The 18,161-nt window shown below is 51.2% G+C and overlaps 1 protein-coding gene across 2 annotated transcripts in view; it reads right to left on the reverse strand.

Annotated features, from left to right (window-relative positions):
* Nucleotides 1-1,243: 1,243 nt before the first annotated feature.
* The window catches only part of Ephx2 (epoxide hydrolase 2), a 34,621-nt gene continuing 17,703 nt past the window's right edge, over nucleotides 1,244-18,161 (reverse strand). For both annotated transcript variants that reach the window (XM_015499450.2, XM_048801531.1), the window contains 9 exons: nucleotides 17,123-17,208; nucleotides 13,229-13,340; nucleotides 9,300-9,371; nucleotides 6,881-6,914; nucleotides 5,096-5,198; nucleotides 4,244-4,313; nucleotides 2,282-2,362; nucleotides 1,870-1,928; nucleotides 1,244-1,690 (listed from right to left, as the gene is read on the reverse strand). In XM_015499450.2, coding sequence (XP_015354936.1) covers nucleotides 1,612-1,690; nucleotides 1,870-1,928; nucleotides 2,282-2,362; nucleotides 4,244-4,313; nucleotides 5,096-5,198; nucleotides 6,881-6,914; nucleotides 9,300-9,371; nucleotides 13,229-13,340; nucleotides 17,123-17,208 — 696 coding nt within the window. In that variant the 3' untranslated portion in view covers nucleotides 1,244-1,611. The remainder of the gene's footprint in view (nucleotides 1,691-1,869; nucleotides 1,929-2,281; nucleotides 2,363-4,243; nucleotides 4,314-5,095; nucleotides 5,199-6,880; nucleotides 6,915-9,299; nucleotides 9,372-13,228; nucleotides 13,341-17,122; nucleotides 17,209-18,161) is intronic.

The following is an 18,161-nucleotide window of genomic DNA, read 5'->3' on the forward strand; positions in this document are numbered from 1 at the left end:
TCCAACAATTCCTTATGGCCTAGGTACTATCAATGTCCCCTATTTATAGGGGAGGAAACTGAGGCACAGGACCCCTTTCTCAAGGTACCCAGCAGACCAGATGTCTGACCCAGCTGGTCTGGCTTCAGATTTAGAAAGTAGATTTTTGGTAGAACTTAGCAGAGCTCGAGTTCAGGCTCTGCCCCAAACTGCCAAGTGACCCTGAGCAAGTTGTCTGCACCTGTTTCCCCCTCTGTTAAATGGGAAGGAGCCTTGGGAGGGATCAGAGGTGACATACGTAAGACCAGGCACGCTGGAGTAGTGAGCCGGTGATGCTGCTAGCATTCTGACTGCCCCTGCTGCCTTCACCCTCCCCCCCCCCACCACATTGCCTGGTCAACTTATGCTCATTATAATATGGAACTTGCCTGGGGAGATCCCTTCCTCTGGGGGCTTTACCTGCACAAAGTGCAGTGAGGAAAGTGTGTGTTTATCTGTGAATGCTGGCTGGGGTAGGAAGGACCCAGGACCCAGCCTGAGATTTAGTGGAGGAGACTCCAGAAAAGAATGCACAATCAGAGTTGGAGCGTCAAGGAGAACTAGTGTGTGCAAGATTCAAGGACAGTGATATTGGAGGACAATTGGGATTAGAGTGATGGGCCTGGTGGGAGTGAGCAGGGGCCAGGCTTGATCCTGGAGGCAGCTGGGAGGATCCAAAGTGCAGCGTTTAAGATCTGACCTGTTTTAGGAGGCTGCTGCTGTAGGGCTTTGGCATCCAAAATGGGAAACAGACAAGATGATTGCAGGAGACCAAATGAGTGTGACCTGGTGCCTAATGATGTGACAAGAGAAAGGAGAGGCTGGAGGGAAAGACAGGACTACATCTGCACTGAGCCCTGCAGTGACAGCTGACGGAAGGGGTCTCTTTGCATTTAAACTAATTAAAATCAAATGAAATCTAAAATTTGCTTCCTTAGTCTCACGAGCACATTTTAAATACTCAAAGTGTGCATCACTACCTGAGAAAACTCTGCTATGGAAACGTTCAGCCAGCTCTGAAAGGCCAGCTGCTACAGACCGCTTGCATCCTTCCAGAAGGCTCCCATGGCCGGCACTGGTCTGGATGATGCAGCACCCTGGAGATCATGGCAAAGCCCAATAGTGGAGGAAAAGCTTCCTTCGAATGCAGCTGTTTCTGATAATGAAAAAAGCAGCATTCTTCCAACTTTGGCCCACTCTCCCAAGAGCACAGAGAGAGCCGGAGCAAAGCCATCTTAGATTTATTGAGTAAAGGATCCCAATCTCTGCTGAAATACTTCAAAATGAACTGCAGACTTGGCTGCAAAACTATAAATTGGTCAGTCAACGTGACCAGGTGGGTACTGCATTCTGTCCCCACAGGGCACTAACCACCCTCAGAGATGAAGTGATGATGCATCGTACCCAGGGAATCTACGGGTGATTCCTCCTGGATTTAAAAATCACAGCATATTTGATTAACTTCATGTAAAGACTACTTTGGGGCAAATCCCTTGGAACAAAGCCACTGGTCTTGAGAGGTGCACAGGAGGCCACATCTGGATACAAACAGGGCTTCCCAGCAGATGGAGCGCTGCCGGCTACTGCCACAGGCTAAATCTTTGAACCCACTGGTGGGTTCCTGACATTAGCCTGCAGCCACTCAATGAGGATCTGATTCAACTCAGCGGGCCTGGAAGAGAAATGAAAGGCAATTCACACTCTGAACTCACTCTCCCGTGCCAAAGAGGAGCGGTGTAGGGTGAGCGGCCAGCGAGGCAGAGCAGGGCAGAAAGAAACCTGCAAGGCTTTTCGGGAAGGTGAATGGAGAATCTTGCTTCACCCTCCCTCAGGGGCCCTCCATCTCCTTACTTCTCCATCTGTGTCCAGTGCCCACAATCCTTAATGTGTCCCCTTTTCAGGTGGGGGATCTGAAAGAAAACCCATCCAGAAAGGTCAGCGGCAGGACGCAAGTGGGTGGGGCTTCAGGCTGCTGCAAAGAGCAGCAGAGGCCCCCTGGGAGGGCACACCTTCCTCGCTGCTCCCTAAAGGCCACCCCACCTCCCACCCCCAGAACCCTGCATTACCCAGGAAAGGACCGAGAACGGAACAAGAGCCCACATCAGTGAGGGGCAGGAAGGGCCAGCCAAAAGGGACAGTGATGTCAGCGACGGTCCCCATCAGGGCAGGGCTTCAGCTGACCCTCCCGTCTGTCAGGACAGATGTGTCCTCTGCTACTGTCCCTCCCAGGACACCCCATCCCCATGCAGGGCCATTCCCTCACCCAGTCCTCCATGTTCTTAGACATCTGAGGGGTCAGCACAACGTCCTTCTCTGCTGTCACCATCAGGGCTGGGATCAGGATCTGGGAAGAGAATGGGCTACAGGAGTGGCCAGCAGGCTGCCTTCTGCCACCCATCATGCCAGGCTTTTATGCCTGGGGCAGATCTCCACTCTGAAACCCCTGGGAAAGACCCTGGTCGCTGCCCTTGGAGCCCTGGCTATGTTTCTGAGGAGCTCTGCAGGACAGGTCATTGTTATTTCTGGAGATCTTTAGGATGCTGCATTTAGAATGTAGCAACCAACACGTGTGGGGACATCTGTCAGAACATGTGCTGGCCCGCTGAGACTGATGTTCGTGAAACTGATTCTCGATGGCACTAGGAAGGAAAGATGCCCTTGAATGAAGGTCAAGATTCATTTTTTCTGAATTAAATGCTCAAAAAGGGCGACCAGGATTCCAGAGGCAGGTGGGGCCATAGCAGTCGCCCATGTGGAATCAGAGCAATAGAAATGACCTGGCCTTGATCTGCTGCAAACAAAGGGCACATTGGGTCCCCGAAACCTCCCCAAGCTGTGAACTGCCTACACTCTCCACGCCCAAATGCTGGGCGTGGCCATGCTCTGTCCAGCCTACCACTCTCCCACGCCTGACAACTGGGCTTGTGGCCATGCTCTGTCCAGCCTACCACTCTCCCACACCTGACGACTGGGCGTGGCCATGCTCTGTCCCACCTACCACTCTCCCTTGCCTGATGACTGGGCGTGGCTGTGCTGGGGATTTGCTGTTTCTTCACCTACGTGTAATAATGTGCTCCTCACCTGACCCCTCCTCCATGAAGTTCCAGGAACTAAAGGAAATGCAGAAGTGATTCTGTGGCTGGAACTAACCACAAGCCACTGCTATGGGGTTCTGTAAACTCTAGAATGCCCCTGTCAACTGTGGCAGGGGCAGGAGAAGATGTGGGAGAGGCGTGAGGAAGATTGGATGGTGACCCTAGAGGAAAGGAGTTTCCAACCATGGCACCGTCTGGGTTCACCTTCCCAACACCTTTGTTCTTACTTCTGTCCAGGCCACCAGAGATCTTGCCTATCCAACTGCAGTTTGGTAATTTCAATCAGAGATTACAATGGTGATAACGACAATGAACATGAATGACTACGACAGGCCACCTACTGTTCTTAACACTTTGCATGCATCAATGCATTTTGCCCATGGGCAGCTGGGGGTGGGGGGCTTTATTTTTGTCATTTCCTCATTGCAGAAGAGGCAACAGTGGATCAAGAAGTGTCTTTTCCCACATCACACAGGAATTAGAGGTGGGCTGACTTGCTTCCCAGCATGCTTTTAGCCACTGTGCTGCACATTCTGTGGTCTCAGGACCTACTCTGGGGGTCAAGACCATCCCTGCGGCATCAACCACAGTATCTGAGGCCTGGCATGCTGCCTGGCACGGCAGGACATCCACTCCATGCAGTGGGTTTCGAGGACAGGGCCCAGGCTCCCTGTGCTGTCCTGCTGGGGAGAGTGCAGCTTTCCTCTAGGTTTTAACATTTAGGATGGAAACTTACTTCCTTTCCCACCAGAGATCTACTCAACAAATGAGAAAACTGAGACTCAGACAAAACCAAAGGAAACATGACAAGAGGCAAACACCTGGCTCTTTAAGGGGACCAAGTGCTCCTCTGTGGTTGGGGCTCCATGACCCACTTCACTACGTGGTCATGTGGCCCACTTGCTATCCTGGCCTGGGCCACCACCAGGAGACCTGGGCACCCTCCACTATCTGAGGGGTGCATCAGCAAGGGAAGCCTCCTGAGTGGAGGAGAAAGGAGCAAGATGCAGGTCTGTCCACCCCACCGGGTTCCCACCAGGCTCCACCAGGTGGGGCCGACAGAAGCCCCAGAGCTCCTGGGAGGGCAGCAGGGGCGGGCAGGGATGGATGGGGAGGGACACTGCACTCACCTTCCGTCCAGAGCCCCTGCAGCCCCACTGCCAGTTCCTTTCCGTGTTTCGATACCAGTTGAGGGGGCCTCTGGAGAATGGATCAGAAAGTCACATAAGATGAGCGCCTGACTGCTATTTCCCGGAAGGAGCCCGCGCTGCACACAGCCAGCCATTCTGGGGGGGGCCCAGCTTTCTGCAGTGCAGGACAGACCCTGGACTCACGCCTGGCATGGGGCACACCCGCCCAGCTCTACCCAGCAAGGCCCGGTGCAGTCACAGGAGCTCAGCCAGAGGGGGCTTTGGGACCTATGGGAGCTGGCCCTGTGGGACTACCCTGGCTCTTGGAGGGACGTGTTCAGGGTTGTGGAGGCTGCTGAGGACAAGAGCTTGGATCAGCCCTCACCACCCAGAAGACACTGGCCTGCTCCAGGAACCCACTGCAAAGGGACAGTGGGAGGTTGTGGAACGGTGTCAGAGGCCTGTGACAGAGGTGTATGCTATTTTTGATTTATATATATATATATATATATATATATATATATATATACACACACACACACACACACNTATTTTTTTTTTTTTCCTGAAGACAGAACCAGCGTTACCATCTGATTCTCAGAGGAGTTGTGACTGAAAGATAATTAAAATCCTCTGATCTGCTGGGACCCACAGGCACAAAGAAAGAGCAGCTGGGCCACCCAGAACGAGGCTGGGCACATATGGCAGCGAGCCTCTGACACTGCGGCATTCAAGCAGAGGCGGCCCAGGCACTCATGGGGGCTGCGGTGGAGGGGAGCTGGGTCCCCACCCTGAGCCAGCCTCCTTCTCCACCCACCGGCTTGCCTCTGGGTGGGGTACTGTCCTCTTTACCTGAAGCCAGATTTCTTGAACTGCTGCACATAGAACTGAACTTCCTCCTCCGTGACCATCTTGCTGAGGCTGGGCTCTTCCGGGGTATTCACAAAGAGTCCTCCTGCAGGAAGCCACCTGCTTTCTCTCCAGCCGCAGGCCAGGAATCCAGGTCTGCGGCTGGGGCTCCCAGCCGAGGTTGCGCACCTGGGCGCCTCTCACGTCCCATCAGGGAGCATCGCTGCTCTTCCTGCTCTCACTGAGCCCATGCCCACTCTAGCACCAAGCCTGTGATCTCACGGTCACTCTGGAGCCCAGACGTATCCCCCACACTGGCCTCAATGTCGCCAGCTGCCACCATTGCTCTGGAACAAACCTCAGCATACCCCTGCTCCCAGCATGTGCCCACCACTCAGCTCCAGGATGACGCTGCTCAGGCAGACGTCCGTCGTACTCAGGGCCCTGATGCCCTCCCACTCCCACTCGCCCTTGGACTGAGCCTTTTCTGAACAGCTGGACTAACTCTGTCCCTCAGAGAGTCCCGAATCCACAGGTGCTTGGTCTGGTTTCCCTCCTGGCCAGGAAGAACCCAGGCCAGGGGCTCCCGTGCTGCTGCCTTCTGATCTCACAGACCTACTATGGTTCTCAGCATGGAGTCCCATCTGGTTGTCAGAGGTGCACTGTGTCCTGGCAGCTCTCATGCCCCAAGAGTGACCCAGGGTGACCGAGAGCAGCCTGGGGACAATGCAGCCTCCCAGCAGCCCCCAGGGTTATCAACACTGGCGCCTGAGTGGGACCAGCTCGCCATTATCAGACTCAAAAGCCTGGAGGCACAGGCAGGTCACTCCAGGTTTGCCTGCTGTAGGTCAAGGGTAAGTGGCCAGCCATGGGCCCGTGACAGGCTGGTGCTCCTGCCCGCTGGGCCTTGTGCCCCCTCCGCGCACCCTGCCTGTTTCCTCCACTCTGTTACTGCTGATCTGCCTCCCTGCTCTGCTTGTGGTGCCTGCATATCTGCGACAGCCAGCTCTGCTCACCAGGGTGTGCGCAGAACATTTGAGGAACAAACCAATGAATGAGTGGACAAAGAGGGTGGAGGCAGGATGGAAATCAGAGGGGTGAACCCCGCTGGGCCCTCCTGGCCATGTCACCCCTCTGGGACCCATCTTCTCCATGTGTAATATAGACAGCATCCGGGCACCACTGGGGATGATAAATGAGCCCAGTGCCTGGGGCGCACTGTAGGTGCTTAGGCAAGTGGCAGTGATCTTCACTACTAATAAAACACAGGTGGATAATGGCAAGGGCATCATGTTGGGGGGAATATAAGGGTTTGTGGGAACAGTGCTGGCTGTAGGCGTGGATGAGCTCCCACCCAAGCTCCACTTATATCCAGCCACCGGGGTGAACAAGGGCCGTCTCAGGGGAGGGAGCAGGAATGGCTGGAGCAAGGAGCCTGGGGAAGGAATACCTGGGGGGCCAGGACGGAGGGTGGGGTCTAGTCCCATCCTCCTCGCACATGACAGGTGATCCCATAGCCTGGGCTCACGTCCTCCTCGGTAGAGGGCGGACTGTCCCAGCCAAGCTCTAAAGGTCCTCGGAGCTCCAGCTACTGAAGATCTTGGTCCCAGCTCCCTAGAGGAAAGCCTGAGGTGGTGTGACCAGGCCAGGGTCAGGGTCAGAGTGAGCACCAAGTACCTCCCTGCAGGGACATGAGCTGGGCAAGCCAAGTTCAGGATTGGAAGGGAGGCTCGGGCTTCTGCCACAGCAGTGTCCAGCTGACCCTTCTCTGCTAGGCAGGACTCTTACCCATTTCTCGGACTTTGTGCACAGCCAGAAAGCCCTGCAGGAAGAAGAGTTGGAAGGAGTGTCATGAATGAAACAGGCACTGGAGCAGGTCATCCGAGGAAGCCCTGCCACAACAAAACACCGGAGCACCACAGCAGAGCCCTGAGGAGTGGGCGACGTGTCCAAGGCCTCAGTGCAGGATGCGTGAACACTGCCCACGCATTGTTTTGTATGTGCACACCTAAGATAAAGCTTAATTCATTAAAGATCAACACCAGCAATGATAAAACAGACTGATTACAACAATATGGTAATAAAAGTCACATGATTGTGTCCTCTCTCTTTCACTCCCAAGACACCTTATGAGAGACAGAGATGATCCATATCCCTGGGGACAACATCGCACTACTCAGGATGGTGCATGATTTTAAACTTACAATTTATTTCTGGAATTTCCCACTTAATATTTTTGGACTATGGGTGACCAAGAATAACTGAAAACCACAGAAAATGAAATGATGGGTGAGAAGGGACCACTCCGTGGGAACATGCTAAGCCCCCAGGAGAGACAGGAACATTTTTAGGACTCTGGACCGAGGCTGCTCACAGACCTTGGTAATGTCAAGTCCTGGGGTTGTCAACCAAAGGGAGCAACAGATGAGATCTCAGGCCAACAGCAGGTAGGGAAGTAAAAATGAGATGCCCCTGTCCCTCCAAAGTGAATCCAGTAAGTCTGGAGTCCTTGGTGTGCTGGATCCTCAGTTAAAGGATGGATTGGGAGAAAGGGGGAGGGGAAATACTGAGGAATGATATTGGCCAAATTATATTGCTATATTGTGTGTAAGGATGAATGTGTAACACAAATCCCACCATCATAAACAACTCCAATGCACCAATAAAAACACGGTGCGGGGAGGACTAGGAAAAAATCCTCCCATCCTGACACATCTCAAAGGAGTTTATCCACATCAGCTTGGTACTAGGAGCACCTCTAAGATTCATAGCTACAGGCTTGCCTTCACACGTGCTTGCATTTGAATTTGCACTGTCTGCATGATCTGGAAACCCCAAGGTGTAACTGGTAACGGCCAAAGGATGCTTGGCAGAAGAAATGCTCAGACACTCAAGAGGGTCATTTCCTCAATTCAGAGAGAGGAGACTGCTACAGACTAAGTGGTGCTAAAGATGAGCACCCAACTAAGATGACAAAGCTCACACTCACACACACGTAACAAGGCCCCAGAGCAAGAGACAGCAGCAAATAGTAAGAAGACTCAACTCTCCAAAAAACAGTAGATGATGAGAAAGTGAGAGGGAGAGAGAGAAGGAAAGAGAGGGAGGAGGGAGGGAGAGGGAGAGGGAGAGAAATGAACATGTTTAAAATGGTTAAAGACACCAAAGAAGGAGGGGTGCTGTGGTGCATACCTATAATACCAGTGGCTCTGGAAGTTGAGACAAGAGAATCTCGAGTTCAAAGCCAGCCTTAGCAATTTATCGAGGCCCTAAGCAAATCAGGGAGCCTGTCTTTAAATAAAATTCAAAAAAAGGGCTCAGTGGTCAAGGGCCCCTTGGTTTAATCCCTAGTATCCCCCCAAAAAAGAAATACACAAAGGAAGGAACTGAATAATAAAAATAGAACAAAACCACAAAAAATCAGAATGCTTTAAAAAAGAACCAAATAAAGCTTTCATAAATTAAAAAAAGCTATTCATTGAAATTAAAAATTAAACTTCAAAGAAGGGTAAATGGTAGATTAGACACCGTAGTGTCTTAGACAATTCATTACCTAAAGACAATTAGTAAATACAGAGGATTGAACACCTGAGACAGATTTCTCAAAAGCAATAACAGAGAGAATTTTATACTTAGATAAACCATTCTTCAAGATCAAAAGTAAAAGTAAAGATATTTTCAGGCCCCAACAGTCTGCTAACAGACTTATTGAGAAAACTACCAAAGGCACTCCAGGAAAAAAGAAACTTAACACAGTATGAATGAGAGGTGAAGACGTGACCAGCAGAGAAACTGGAGACACGGGAAAGCCTAATAGGCACTGACTGTGCACACAACACTAATGAGGAAGACCTCGGATGCTAGGCAGGAGGCGTGCACTGTGGAGGTGAAGCATTCTAAACTTTTTGGGGCATTCAAGAAAGGGCTAGGGTTAGGGTTAGTTTGGGACTTGGATAACTCAGAACCCATATTAAGATGGTAATAGTGATATGGTGTGATTTCCAAACCATCACTACTACAATCACTGTTTGGTCTTGTGTGACGGTGAGAATGTGACTTTTCTCAACTAACAAGGGAACAGTAGAGTGAGGACCCCCATCACCCTGACCACAGAAGTCAAAGACGAGAGCGCCAAATTGTGGCTCTCAGGTAGCCCCTTCTTCAGAGCAGCCCCGTCCCCCCCCCACCCTCCTCCCTGACTGCTCACCTCATCACTGGTTCTGAAGAAGCTTCTGAAAGTCCGACTCAGGTTTTGTTCAAGTTCAGCCTCAGCCACACCCTGCGACAGAAGACAAAGTGAAGGACCCCCTGACATTCTGGAAACCAGTCCCCTTCCCCATCTGAATGAAAGCACGAAGCCCCAACCCACGCAGCCCGAGTTTCATGAGAATATGAAACTTTAGTATCCATTTTGAGACATATTTTTAAAAAGACTGAAATAAAATACAAGGTGCTAACAGTATCCCCCCTTCCCCAAGGTGGGTTCATGGGTGCTGCTTCCTTTATGTTCCCCCAAACTCCTGCTATGAGAATGTGTTACTTGCAATGATCCCTCTAAAGGGAAGGGAGAAGGGGCTGGCACAGCAATGGGTGGCCACAGCTGAAGGGTGTTAAGAGGAGAGAAGGCTCGGCAGACTCTCCGAGGAGACCAGGGCTGAAGGTCAAAAGCGATGAGTCCAAAGCTGGGTGTTCAAGCATCTCAGTTTTGCTGTAGTAACTTCAGATCCAACTCTTTTGATTTGGACCAAAGTTATTACAGACCAGAAGCTGCCGATGGATTGTCTTCTAAAGAACAGAGCAGCAAAGCCCCATTGTTCAAGAGCTGGATTCGCATCCTTTGTGGTGACGAATCACCAGGTTCTTCTGCCCCGTGGAGGTGTTATTACATGTAATTGCTTAATTCCTTCCAGTTCCAGCAGGCCAAATTGTGGCTCCTGACTGCTTGGCTGCAGGGGATGGGGAGCAGAGAAGGAGGGGAGGGCATGGGGCTGCGTGTCTGTTAATTTCTCTTCCACCTCCTTTTTCCTTTTTCTTGTGCTTTTGAAATTAACATTCATAAGACACATATCTACTGCAAAAAAGATGCTGTGGTAATGTGGGTGAGGAGTTGACTGTCACACATAGATTTAAATGTCAGAGACATTTTGACCGGTGCTCTGTGTGGAGAGTCCATACTCATTAATTCATCTATCAAATGCTTATGGGGCTTCCAGTATGGGCCAGTTTCTGTGGGGGATGTAGAGATGAGAACGAGCTCTGTGTACTTGACGGGGGAGGCAGGTGGTAAAACATGGAGGATAAGGCAGCCTACAGGACTGCAGAGGACGGCACAGTAGACCTGGCTGCCCCAGAGACTGCAGTTAGCTTCTAGCAAAGGACAGCCCTGGAGCTGGGCCCTGGGAGAGGAGCAGACTCAGGTGGGCGGGATGAGAGAGGAAAGGGCTGGGGATGCGCTGAGACTCCTTAACCTGGGGATAAAGATGGAGAGGGAGTGTTCCTAAAAAAACAGTCAGGGATCCTTAAAGTGGGCTTCAGGAAGTCTGCAGCATCTTGAAACTGCCACAGGATTTAGCATGCACATTTTCCTGGGGAACGAGTCCCTAACTTGTCAAATGCTTAATCATACAGCGAAGGCAGAGAGCTGCTGGGCCGGGCAGCCTTGCTGCTGGGGGCTGGTGCTGGGAGCAGCAGTGTCCACTCACTGGGAGCTGGTGAGAAAGCAGATCCCCAGGTCCTCTGGGGTGCCCCTGAGCCCCGCAGAGACTCCACCCCAGCAGGGGACCCCCCAGGTACACTGCCTCCTCTGGCTGGGCCACCGAGGCACTGCCGGTATTGCTGATCTCAACACAGTCACAAAGCCAACACACCACACACGACACCCGGGACGTATCCTTCCCTTCGAAAGCCACTGCATAAATGAGAAGAGAAGACCATCCCACCAGAGGCACAGACCCCACACAGGACTGAGGCGACAGGAGCAGGTCCACTGGGCGCCCACCTCCCCCTCTGCCTCTTCCTTCCTGCTCTTCTTCCCAGCCACCTCGCCCTGCTATTGCCTTTCTTTGGCAGTGGGAATAAAGACATGAATGAGGGACAGATGTGTCCATAAGGAACCCACAGATGGTGAGGAGACCAGACCAAAAACAGACAATCTTGTAGAACTCAATATTGTTAAGAATGTAGAAAATAATAATGATAATGATCAAGGATTGATATTCTTCCTAGGCATCAAGCATGGTAAGAACAAGCATTATCTCATTTAATTCTTACAAAACCCCCATCTTACAGGTAGGAAATGAAGGCTCTGGGGAGCAGATTCCCAGCTCATCAGGGCCAGAACTGGGGCTTGAAACTACGTGTGTTGCAGTCTAAAGTCCATCCCTTAACTCCAGTCTCAGGAGCCAAAAGGAGGAGCCCCTGTCCAGCTAGTCAGACAGGAGGGCATTTGTCATTGGTCTGTGGGACTTAAACATCAGCCTTGGCTTTTGTAAATGAGTGTCAGTATCAGCTGGGCGGCAGCCAGAGAACAAACGCTCTTATCTGCTCCTCTTTCCGCCCTTCACCTCTACCCCACTCTCCCTGTCGGCCTGGTGGACTTTGACGAGCACAGGTTTATTTGCCTCTGAGCTCTTTGATTCCTTCCTGGCCCTTTGGAGCTACCCAGGCCCCTGTGAGGACAAAGCCCTGCCCATGCCCTGTGGGTCCCTCCAAGCACTGAAATGCGTCCCCCAGCTCAGGAAGAGCAACTGCTCTGGGATGGGGACGGCCCTCAATAAATAAGAGTCGTGGCCGAGGCTGACACAGGCTGGCCAGGGCTGCATCGATCACCTCGAACCAGTCCTGGTCAGCTGCCCGTCTCCCTGGTATTCAGCACGCTGCAGAAGGCCGCGACTGATCTCCACCGTAATTGAATCTCACAAATGGGCGGCGGCGTAATTAAGGGGCCCACGGGGCTTCATCAGAAATCTCCAAGGGCAGAGCAGCGCTGCCTCGTGATGAATGGCCGCTCTCCTGCCCTGCTCCCAAGGCACAGATCCGCAGCTCTGGAGGGCAGCCAGTACAGAACAAAAGGTGACCCCTCAGAGTGTGCGAGGACAAGGGCCCGCGGGTCACTAGACTGTTTCGTAGATGTGGTTTTAGGATTCTTCTCTCTGGGAATCTATGTTCAGACCCTACTCTACCCCAGGAGTAGCCATAGAGCCTGTTCAAGCAGAATGAGTCCCTGTGCTCCAGGAGCCTCCAGGAGCTCCCATTCACAGCTTGCCAGGGTCAAGAGCACAGGGATTATTTGCTCATGGTGGAGATGGGACTTCTTCCTGGAAGAGGGGGACATCCTGGAGGAAGCAGTCTCCAGCCTGGGACAGGCTTCAAGGCCAGGTTGAGGGGAGCAGGCACTCCCAGATGGAAGTTATGATGTGCTAACCAGGAGGCGGGAGAGCAGAGTGCCTGGTTGGGAGACATTCTCCAGTCTAGCGCAGTGGCGCAGGGTGTATGGCTCTTTCATTAGGGCCTGGGTTGAGGAAGGATCTCTGCCATTCCTGAGCAGGAGACCATGATGCTCAGTGAACCCCCATCAAAGGTGGCAGTGACACCCCACATCCATGGTCCAGGGGCTACCTTTGACAGGCGTCTTGTGGTGCATGGGTTAACACACTTGGCAGCTGCACCCAAGGGCACACTCAGCACACTTGGGACCCACTGCAGGACTTTTGGTTTTCAGTGACATAATTGCAAAACTCAGCTCTCCATGAGCAGATACACTAAGTCCTTGTTGACAGGCCAAGAGCTGTCTCCACCAAGAGAGACAGATGTCTCCAGCTTTCCAGCCAGAAAAGCAAGGGCAGGCAGTTCCCAGTGAGCATGTAGACCCCCACTCCTCAATTTCAGAGAAGCAGGACAACCAGTGCACAGCCATCCCTCCACCCAGGCCCCTCCCCTCCCACCATCCCAAACACACAGAGATGCACCACCAACCGGAAAAGGACCAGCTCTGAGGCCAGCTGCACCCAAGCCAGGCTGAAAAATCACTTCTGACTAATGCCACAGAAAATTAAAGGGGACAGAGATAAAGCAAGAGGGAGAAGGAGGGAGGACAGGGAGGAAAAGACAGAAGTCACCTCCATGCCCCACACTTACTGGTTCTTGGAAGTAGAGTTGGTAATCAAACACTGGGATGGCTTTGATAATCTCCATGGGGGACACCTTGGGATTTGCTGGCATGAAGGGAGTGTTCACACTGGCCACGGCCCTGCAGGAATAAGAGGCGCGAAGTCAGAAAGCCTGCAAGAGGACAGTCTACAAGAACCAGGAAGGCCCTTGCATGTCAAAAACTACACCTGCCAGGTCTCCCACCAGAAGTGTGTGGGATAATGGGATTAGAACTAGATACATTTGGATCCCTAAACCAGTGGGATTTTCCTCCGACTCAATTGCAATATTTCCTCACCTACCTGCCAAGACAAACACACACCACATCAAGACTGACTAGGTGATGTAGACACTTGGATCTCTTCCTAGTTTTATTTTTTTGGGGGGGCTGTACAACTAAGTTACATCTCCAGTTCTTTTTATTTTTTATTTTGAGGCAGGGTCCAATTTTATTTTGAGACCTGCCTCCAACTTGTGATCCTCCTGCCTTAGCCTCCTGAGTCACTGGGATTACAAGCACCTGGCTGGATCTCTCAACTGAAGAATGTATTCACTATTCACTTTTTCCCCATTCCTTCATCCACTCACTGTGTCTCCTTGGTGTAGAGCATAATTCCATGTTATAGACTAGGGAAGGGAAAACATAAAATAAATAAAGCACATCCTCTCTCCTCCAAAGAGTTCATTATAATTTAATAAGGACAGAGAGAGAAATGCGCAGATGACTGCATCATGAGGCTGACTGTGATAGAGCCACAGAATTGCAGGAAACACCATGAGAGTCCAAAGGACATAAAGAAGGTCTGAACTGGACATCATGGAGGGCCTCGGGAATAAGAGAGCACTTGAACTTGACCTTTGAGGGTGGAGAGAGTTGGGGGAGAAAACACCCGACAGGACCATCCGAGGAAGCAGGAGCAGGGTCTGGAAGTGGACCGAAGTTTGCAGTCCTACTGGGTGGAGGGAGGAGACTGGTCAGAAGCCCAGCGTTTAGTGGTGGAATAAAAACAAAAGCCAGTGGGAGCCTGGACACGAAGGGCCCGAGTCTGGACTTGATGTTGTGAGACAGGAAACCATGAGGGCTTCCAAGCAGAGGGGAGACCGGCTCAGAGTCGCGGGGGGCGGGCGCAGGGGGAGACTGATCCAGCAGTGACACAGCAAGAGTCCAGGGCACAGAGGTCAGTGGAGGTGCTGCCTGGCCACCCTTACAAGGAGCAGGAATAAGAAGGGGTGGGCTTGAGACCCAGCTGGAAAGCAGAGTTGACAGGATAGTTAGTTGGCCTGGTCTGGAAAGGATTCCGTACCCCACTGAGCCTGGGGAAGCTTCCCTGCAGCCGAGATCAGAGGAGACAGTGTCAGCAGGAGACAGGGACCAGGGAGAACCGATCAGGAGGGCCAAGGAAATAAACTGGGAGAGGCGCGGTGTGGTTCGGGCCAGTGCTGGCCGATGTCATATAATTGAGCCACAAATGAAACTTAAGATTTATCCCTAGAGGGGCTAGACTTGTGGCTCAGTGGCAGAGTGCTCACCTAGCACTGTGAGGCACTGAGTTCGACCCTCAGCACCACATAAAAATAACAAATAAAATAAAGGTATTGTGTCCATCTACAACTAAAAACAAAATTCTTAAAAAAAAATTTACCCCTAGCCACCATAAAATAAATAAAAAGAAAGATTAAATTTTAACATTTAACCAAAGAGATCTATAATATTAATAATTCAATATACATGATTCATATAATCAATAATCATTAATGAGCTATTTCACATTTCTTTCTTTATTCTTTTTTTTGCACGCCCTTGAAACCTGGTTGGTGTTTCTCATGTATGGTAAACTCGATTTGATTGGCCACATTTTAAGACCGATAGCCACATGGCTGGTGGCTGCAATCGAGGGTGGTACAGATTACAGTACAAAATAAATTATATGGACAGCTATAGGCTTCTAATGACACAATAGCAAACCTATTTTAAGTATTACTTAGGACACAGATCAAGAAATTTTAGTTTTTACTAAATATTCTGAGGGTAAAAGGGTTTTGTTTTTTAATAAACTTCACACAGGGGCTGGGATTGTGGCTCAGCAGTAGAGCTCTTGCCTAGCCCGGGTGAGGCCCTGGGTTAGATCCTCAGCATCACATAAAAATAAATAAATAAAATAAAGGTATGGTGTCCAACTACAACTAAAAAAATTAAAAAATATGTATTAAAAAAATAAACTTCACACATAATTTATTCCCCACATATAAAAAAAATTGTCATTGTAAAATGAGGAAAAACACAGCCTCTGGTGGGAGCAGAGTCTCCAGGTGACTGGCAAAGACAAGAAGGATGTCAAAGGGTCTTCTTGGGCCAATGAGTGAGCAGCCCTGAACTAAATAAGCCCACAGCTTATCTCAGTAGAAAATCAAACAAAGGATGGAAAGAGATGCTCCCCTATGGGGGCTATTTTCCCACTTATTATCTGGTTAGGGAAGTGCAGGCCAATGTTGTCACCAATATTCTTAAAGGACAGGTTTGCTCCCATCCAGAAGACTGTTTCCCATCACAGACTGCCCTGGAAGAGGGCCTTGGTTCCTCCGCCTCTGGGGACTGCAGCGGCAGGCTGCCCAGTGATAGCCGAAGTGACAGCCACCACTGCCAAGGCCACCGTGGACACACCAGAGAACAAGAAGTGGAACCGGAAACCAGAGCACACCGAGGGGCCTTGGATCTCACGTCATTTGGGCAAAATTTTTAATTCTCATGGGAGAGATTAAGTTTAGTAAAACAACAAGGTGTTTTTTTTTTTTCTTTAATCTCCTTTAAGGTAGTTTCTTGCTATAGTTCCTCTTGTTCATTTCTAAAAGCACATGTCCTGCCCACAGAGCAACTGTTTGGTTAACTTGATTTAAGAACCAAGCTCTTGTTTCCATTGCCGAGGGTGGGCGGGGGTGTTAGAAAGATCAGCAGAGCAGGAGCACAAAAACTTTTTTAAAAATATGTATATACGTGGCCATATAACTAATGTGATTCTGCAACCTGTACACTTGGAAAAATGAGAAATTATACCCCATTTGATTCAAATGTATGATATGTCAAGACCATTGTATTGTCACGAGCAACTAATAAAAAAATACTTTAGGAAATGTTTGATTCTTTTTAGTCTTGGATGTAACCTGGCCATGTGAGCAGGGGCTGAGGCTGAACTCAGTTCTCTGGACAGAAACTTAGCTATTGAGAAAATAACTGGATCAGCTGGGATGCAGAGGGCTGCTGAGAACTATGTTTACCTAACTCGCTAGGTGGGGCTCAGGCCGATTTTGGCTGTGACTTGCCAGCCAAAAGGGGTACAGCCACGAACCCATCCACTGTCTGGGTTCCAGACCTGACATCTGGAGCTGCTGCTGGAGACTGGAAATGCCTCTGTCTCTCGTGGTCATGTGCCGCCTGATGGTGAGGGCGAGATGCCATGTCCAGATAGGAGTTCTCACTGCCGCCTGTGGCTGAGGAGGCAGGCCTGAGAGGTGAAGTGATCTGCCCCATAGCCACTTTGGGGCAGGATGGAAGGGCAGGTGCTCTGACTCCACCCAGAGGAGCACTCTCTCCTGCACTCGGGCACCTTCCTCCTCACCTATTCCCTCAGAGTCTGCCATGGATCTCCCACTAGCCACTCAGGTCCTGGATTATTTGTCCCAGGACCAGTAACAGGCACAGGTGCTGCTCCCTAAGACGAGAGCTCCTAGTGAACCTGTCAACGGGCCCTGAAGATCTGGGTGGGGTCACTTTCCCACATCACCCATTAGTTTTCAAGAAGTCTTGTGGGAGGGAGATCCGAGGGACAGTTTTCAAGGCATTTAAGTCCGGTCTCTCCAGATGCTGGTTATGCGTGGCCTGCTCACCTCACTCTGTCGGGGTAGAAGAGAGCCATGTTCCACACCAGCACGCCGGCCCAGTCGTGGCCAATGAACACTGCTTGAGGGATGCCCTGGTGGAAGAGAAAGGAGGGACCCCACGTGGGAGCGCCCATCGCCTCGCCCTGCAAGCCCAAGATTTCCACAGACCCCTGGAGAGCTTCTCCACAACGTTCACCCTCCTCAATCCTCCATCCCTATATATCTCCAGCCCCCACACCCTCTCTCCAACTGGCCTGTTTTATTCTCTTAGAAGACTGAGGCCACTGGCCACGAGCTCCTTCTCTCTCATCACCTTCTCGCAATCCGACTGCGTTCCCCACTTTCCTCCGTCTCTCCTAGTTGAAGTACACCCTCCCTCCCCAGGTTTCACGTTCACATTTCACAGATTACGATTCCACCCTCGCTCTTTGGGGAGTGCTCCTTCCAGTCCAAAAGCATCTCTGTCTCCCCTTTCCCTTCTGCTTTGCTGATGATGATAACAGCTCCCCTCTAATGAGCACCTACTACGACATGCTAGGTCTTGACCTCCATGCTAGGTCTTGACTGACTGGAACCCCTCCACTAATCTCAATACCCATTTCACAAAGGGAACCTGGGCTCCCACCCTCAAATACACCAGGCTCTCTCCTCTACCCCAGCTGCTGCCCCAGTTGGCCACCTCAGGGCCGTTCAGACCCTCCCCACCTTGGTGGTTCCTAGGTACAGTCCCTGCCGTGCTCTTCACATCATCAAACTTCTCATGGTGGTTTGCACCAGTTGTCTCCCTAAGCACCATCTAAGCCCCCAAAGCTTGACTTCATCCCCAAGTCCAGTGCCACCTCCCGATGAAGGCCACTGCTCACCAGCAACGGTGGGGTGTGGGTTTCCCCTCCTCAAGCTCCCTGCTCTTCTGCAGCCTCAGACATTTCCTCAGCCACTGCCTTCCCATGGCTTCATGGTGCTGAGCCTTCCAGCCTCGCGTGCCCCTGGCTCTGCTCTCTCCTGTGCCTCTCAAGGGCAAGTATTTTGCAACTCGGCTGTCAGG

Source organism: Marmota marmota, unplaced genomic scaffold (assembly GCF_001458135.2).
Source record: "Marmota marmota marmota unplaced genomic scaffold, marMar, whole genome shotgun sequence".
NCBI classification, from domain to species: domain Eukaryota; kingdom Metazoa; phylum Chordata; class Mammalia; order Rodentia; family Sciuridae; genus Marmota; species Marmota marmota.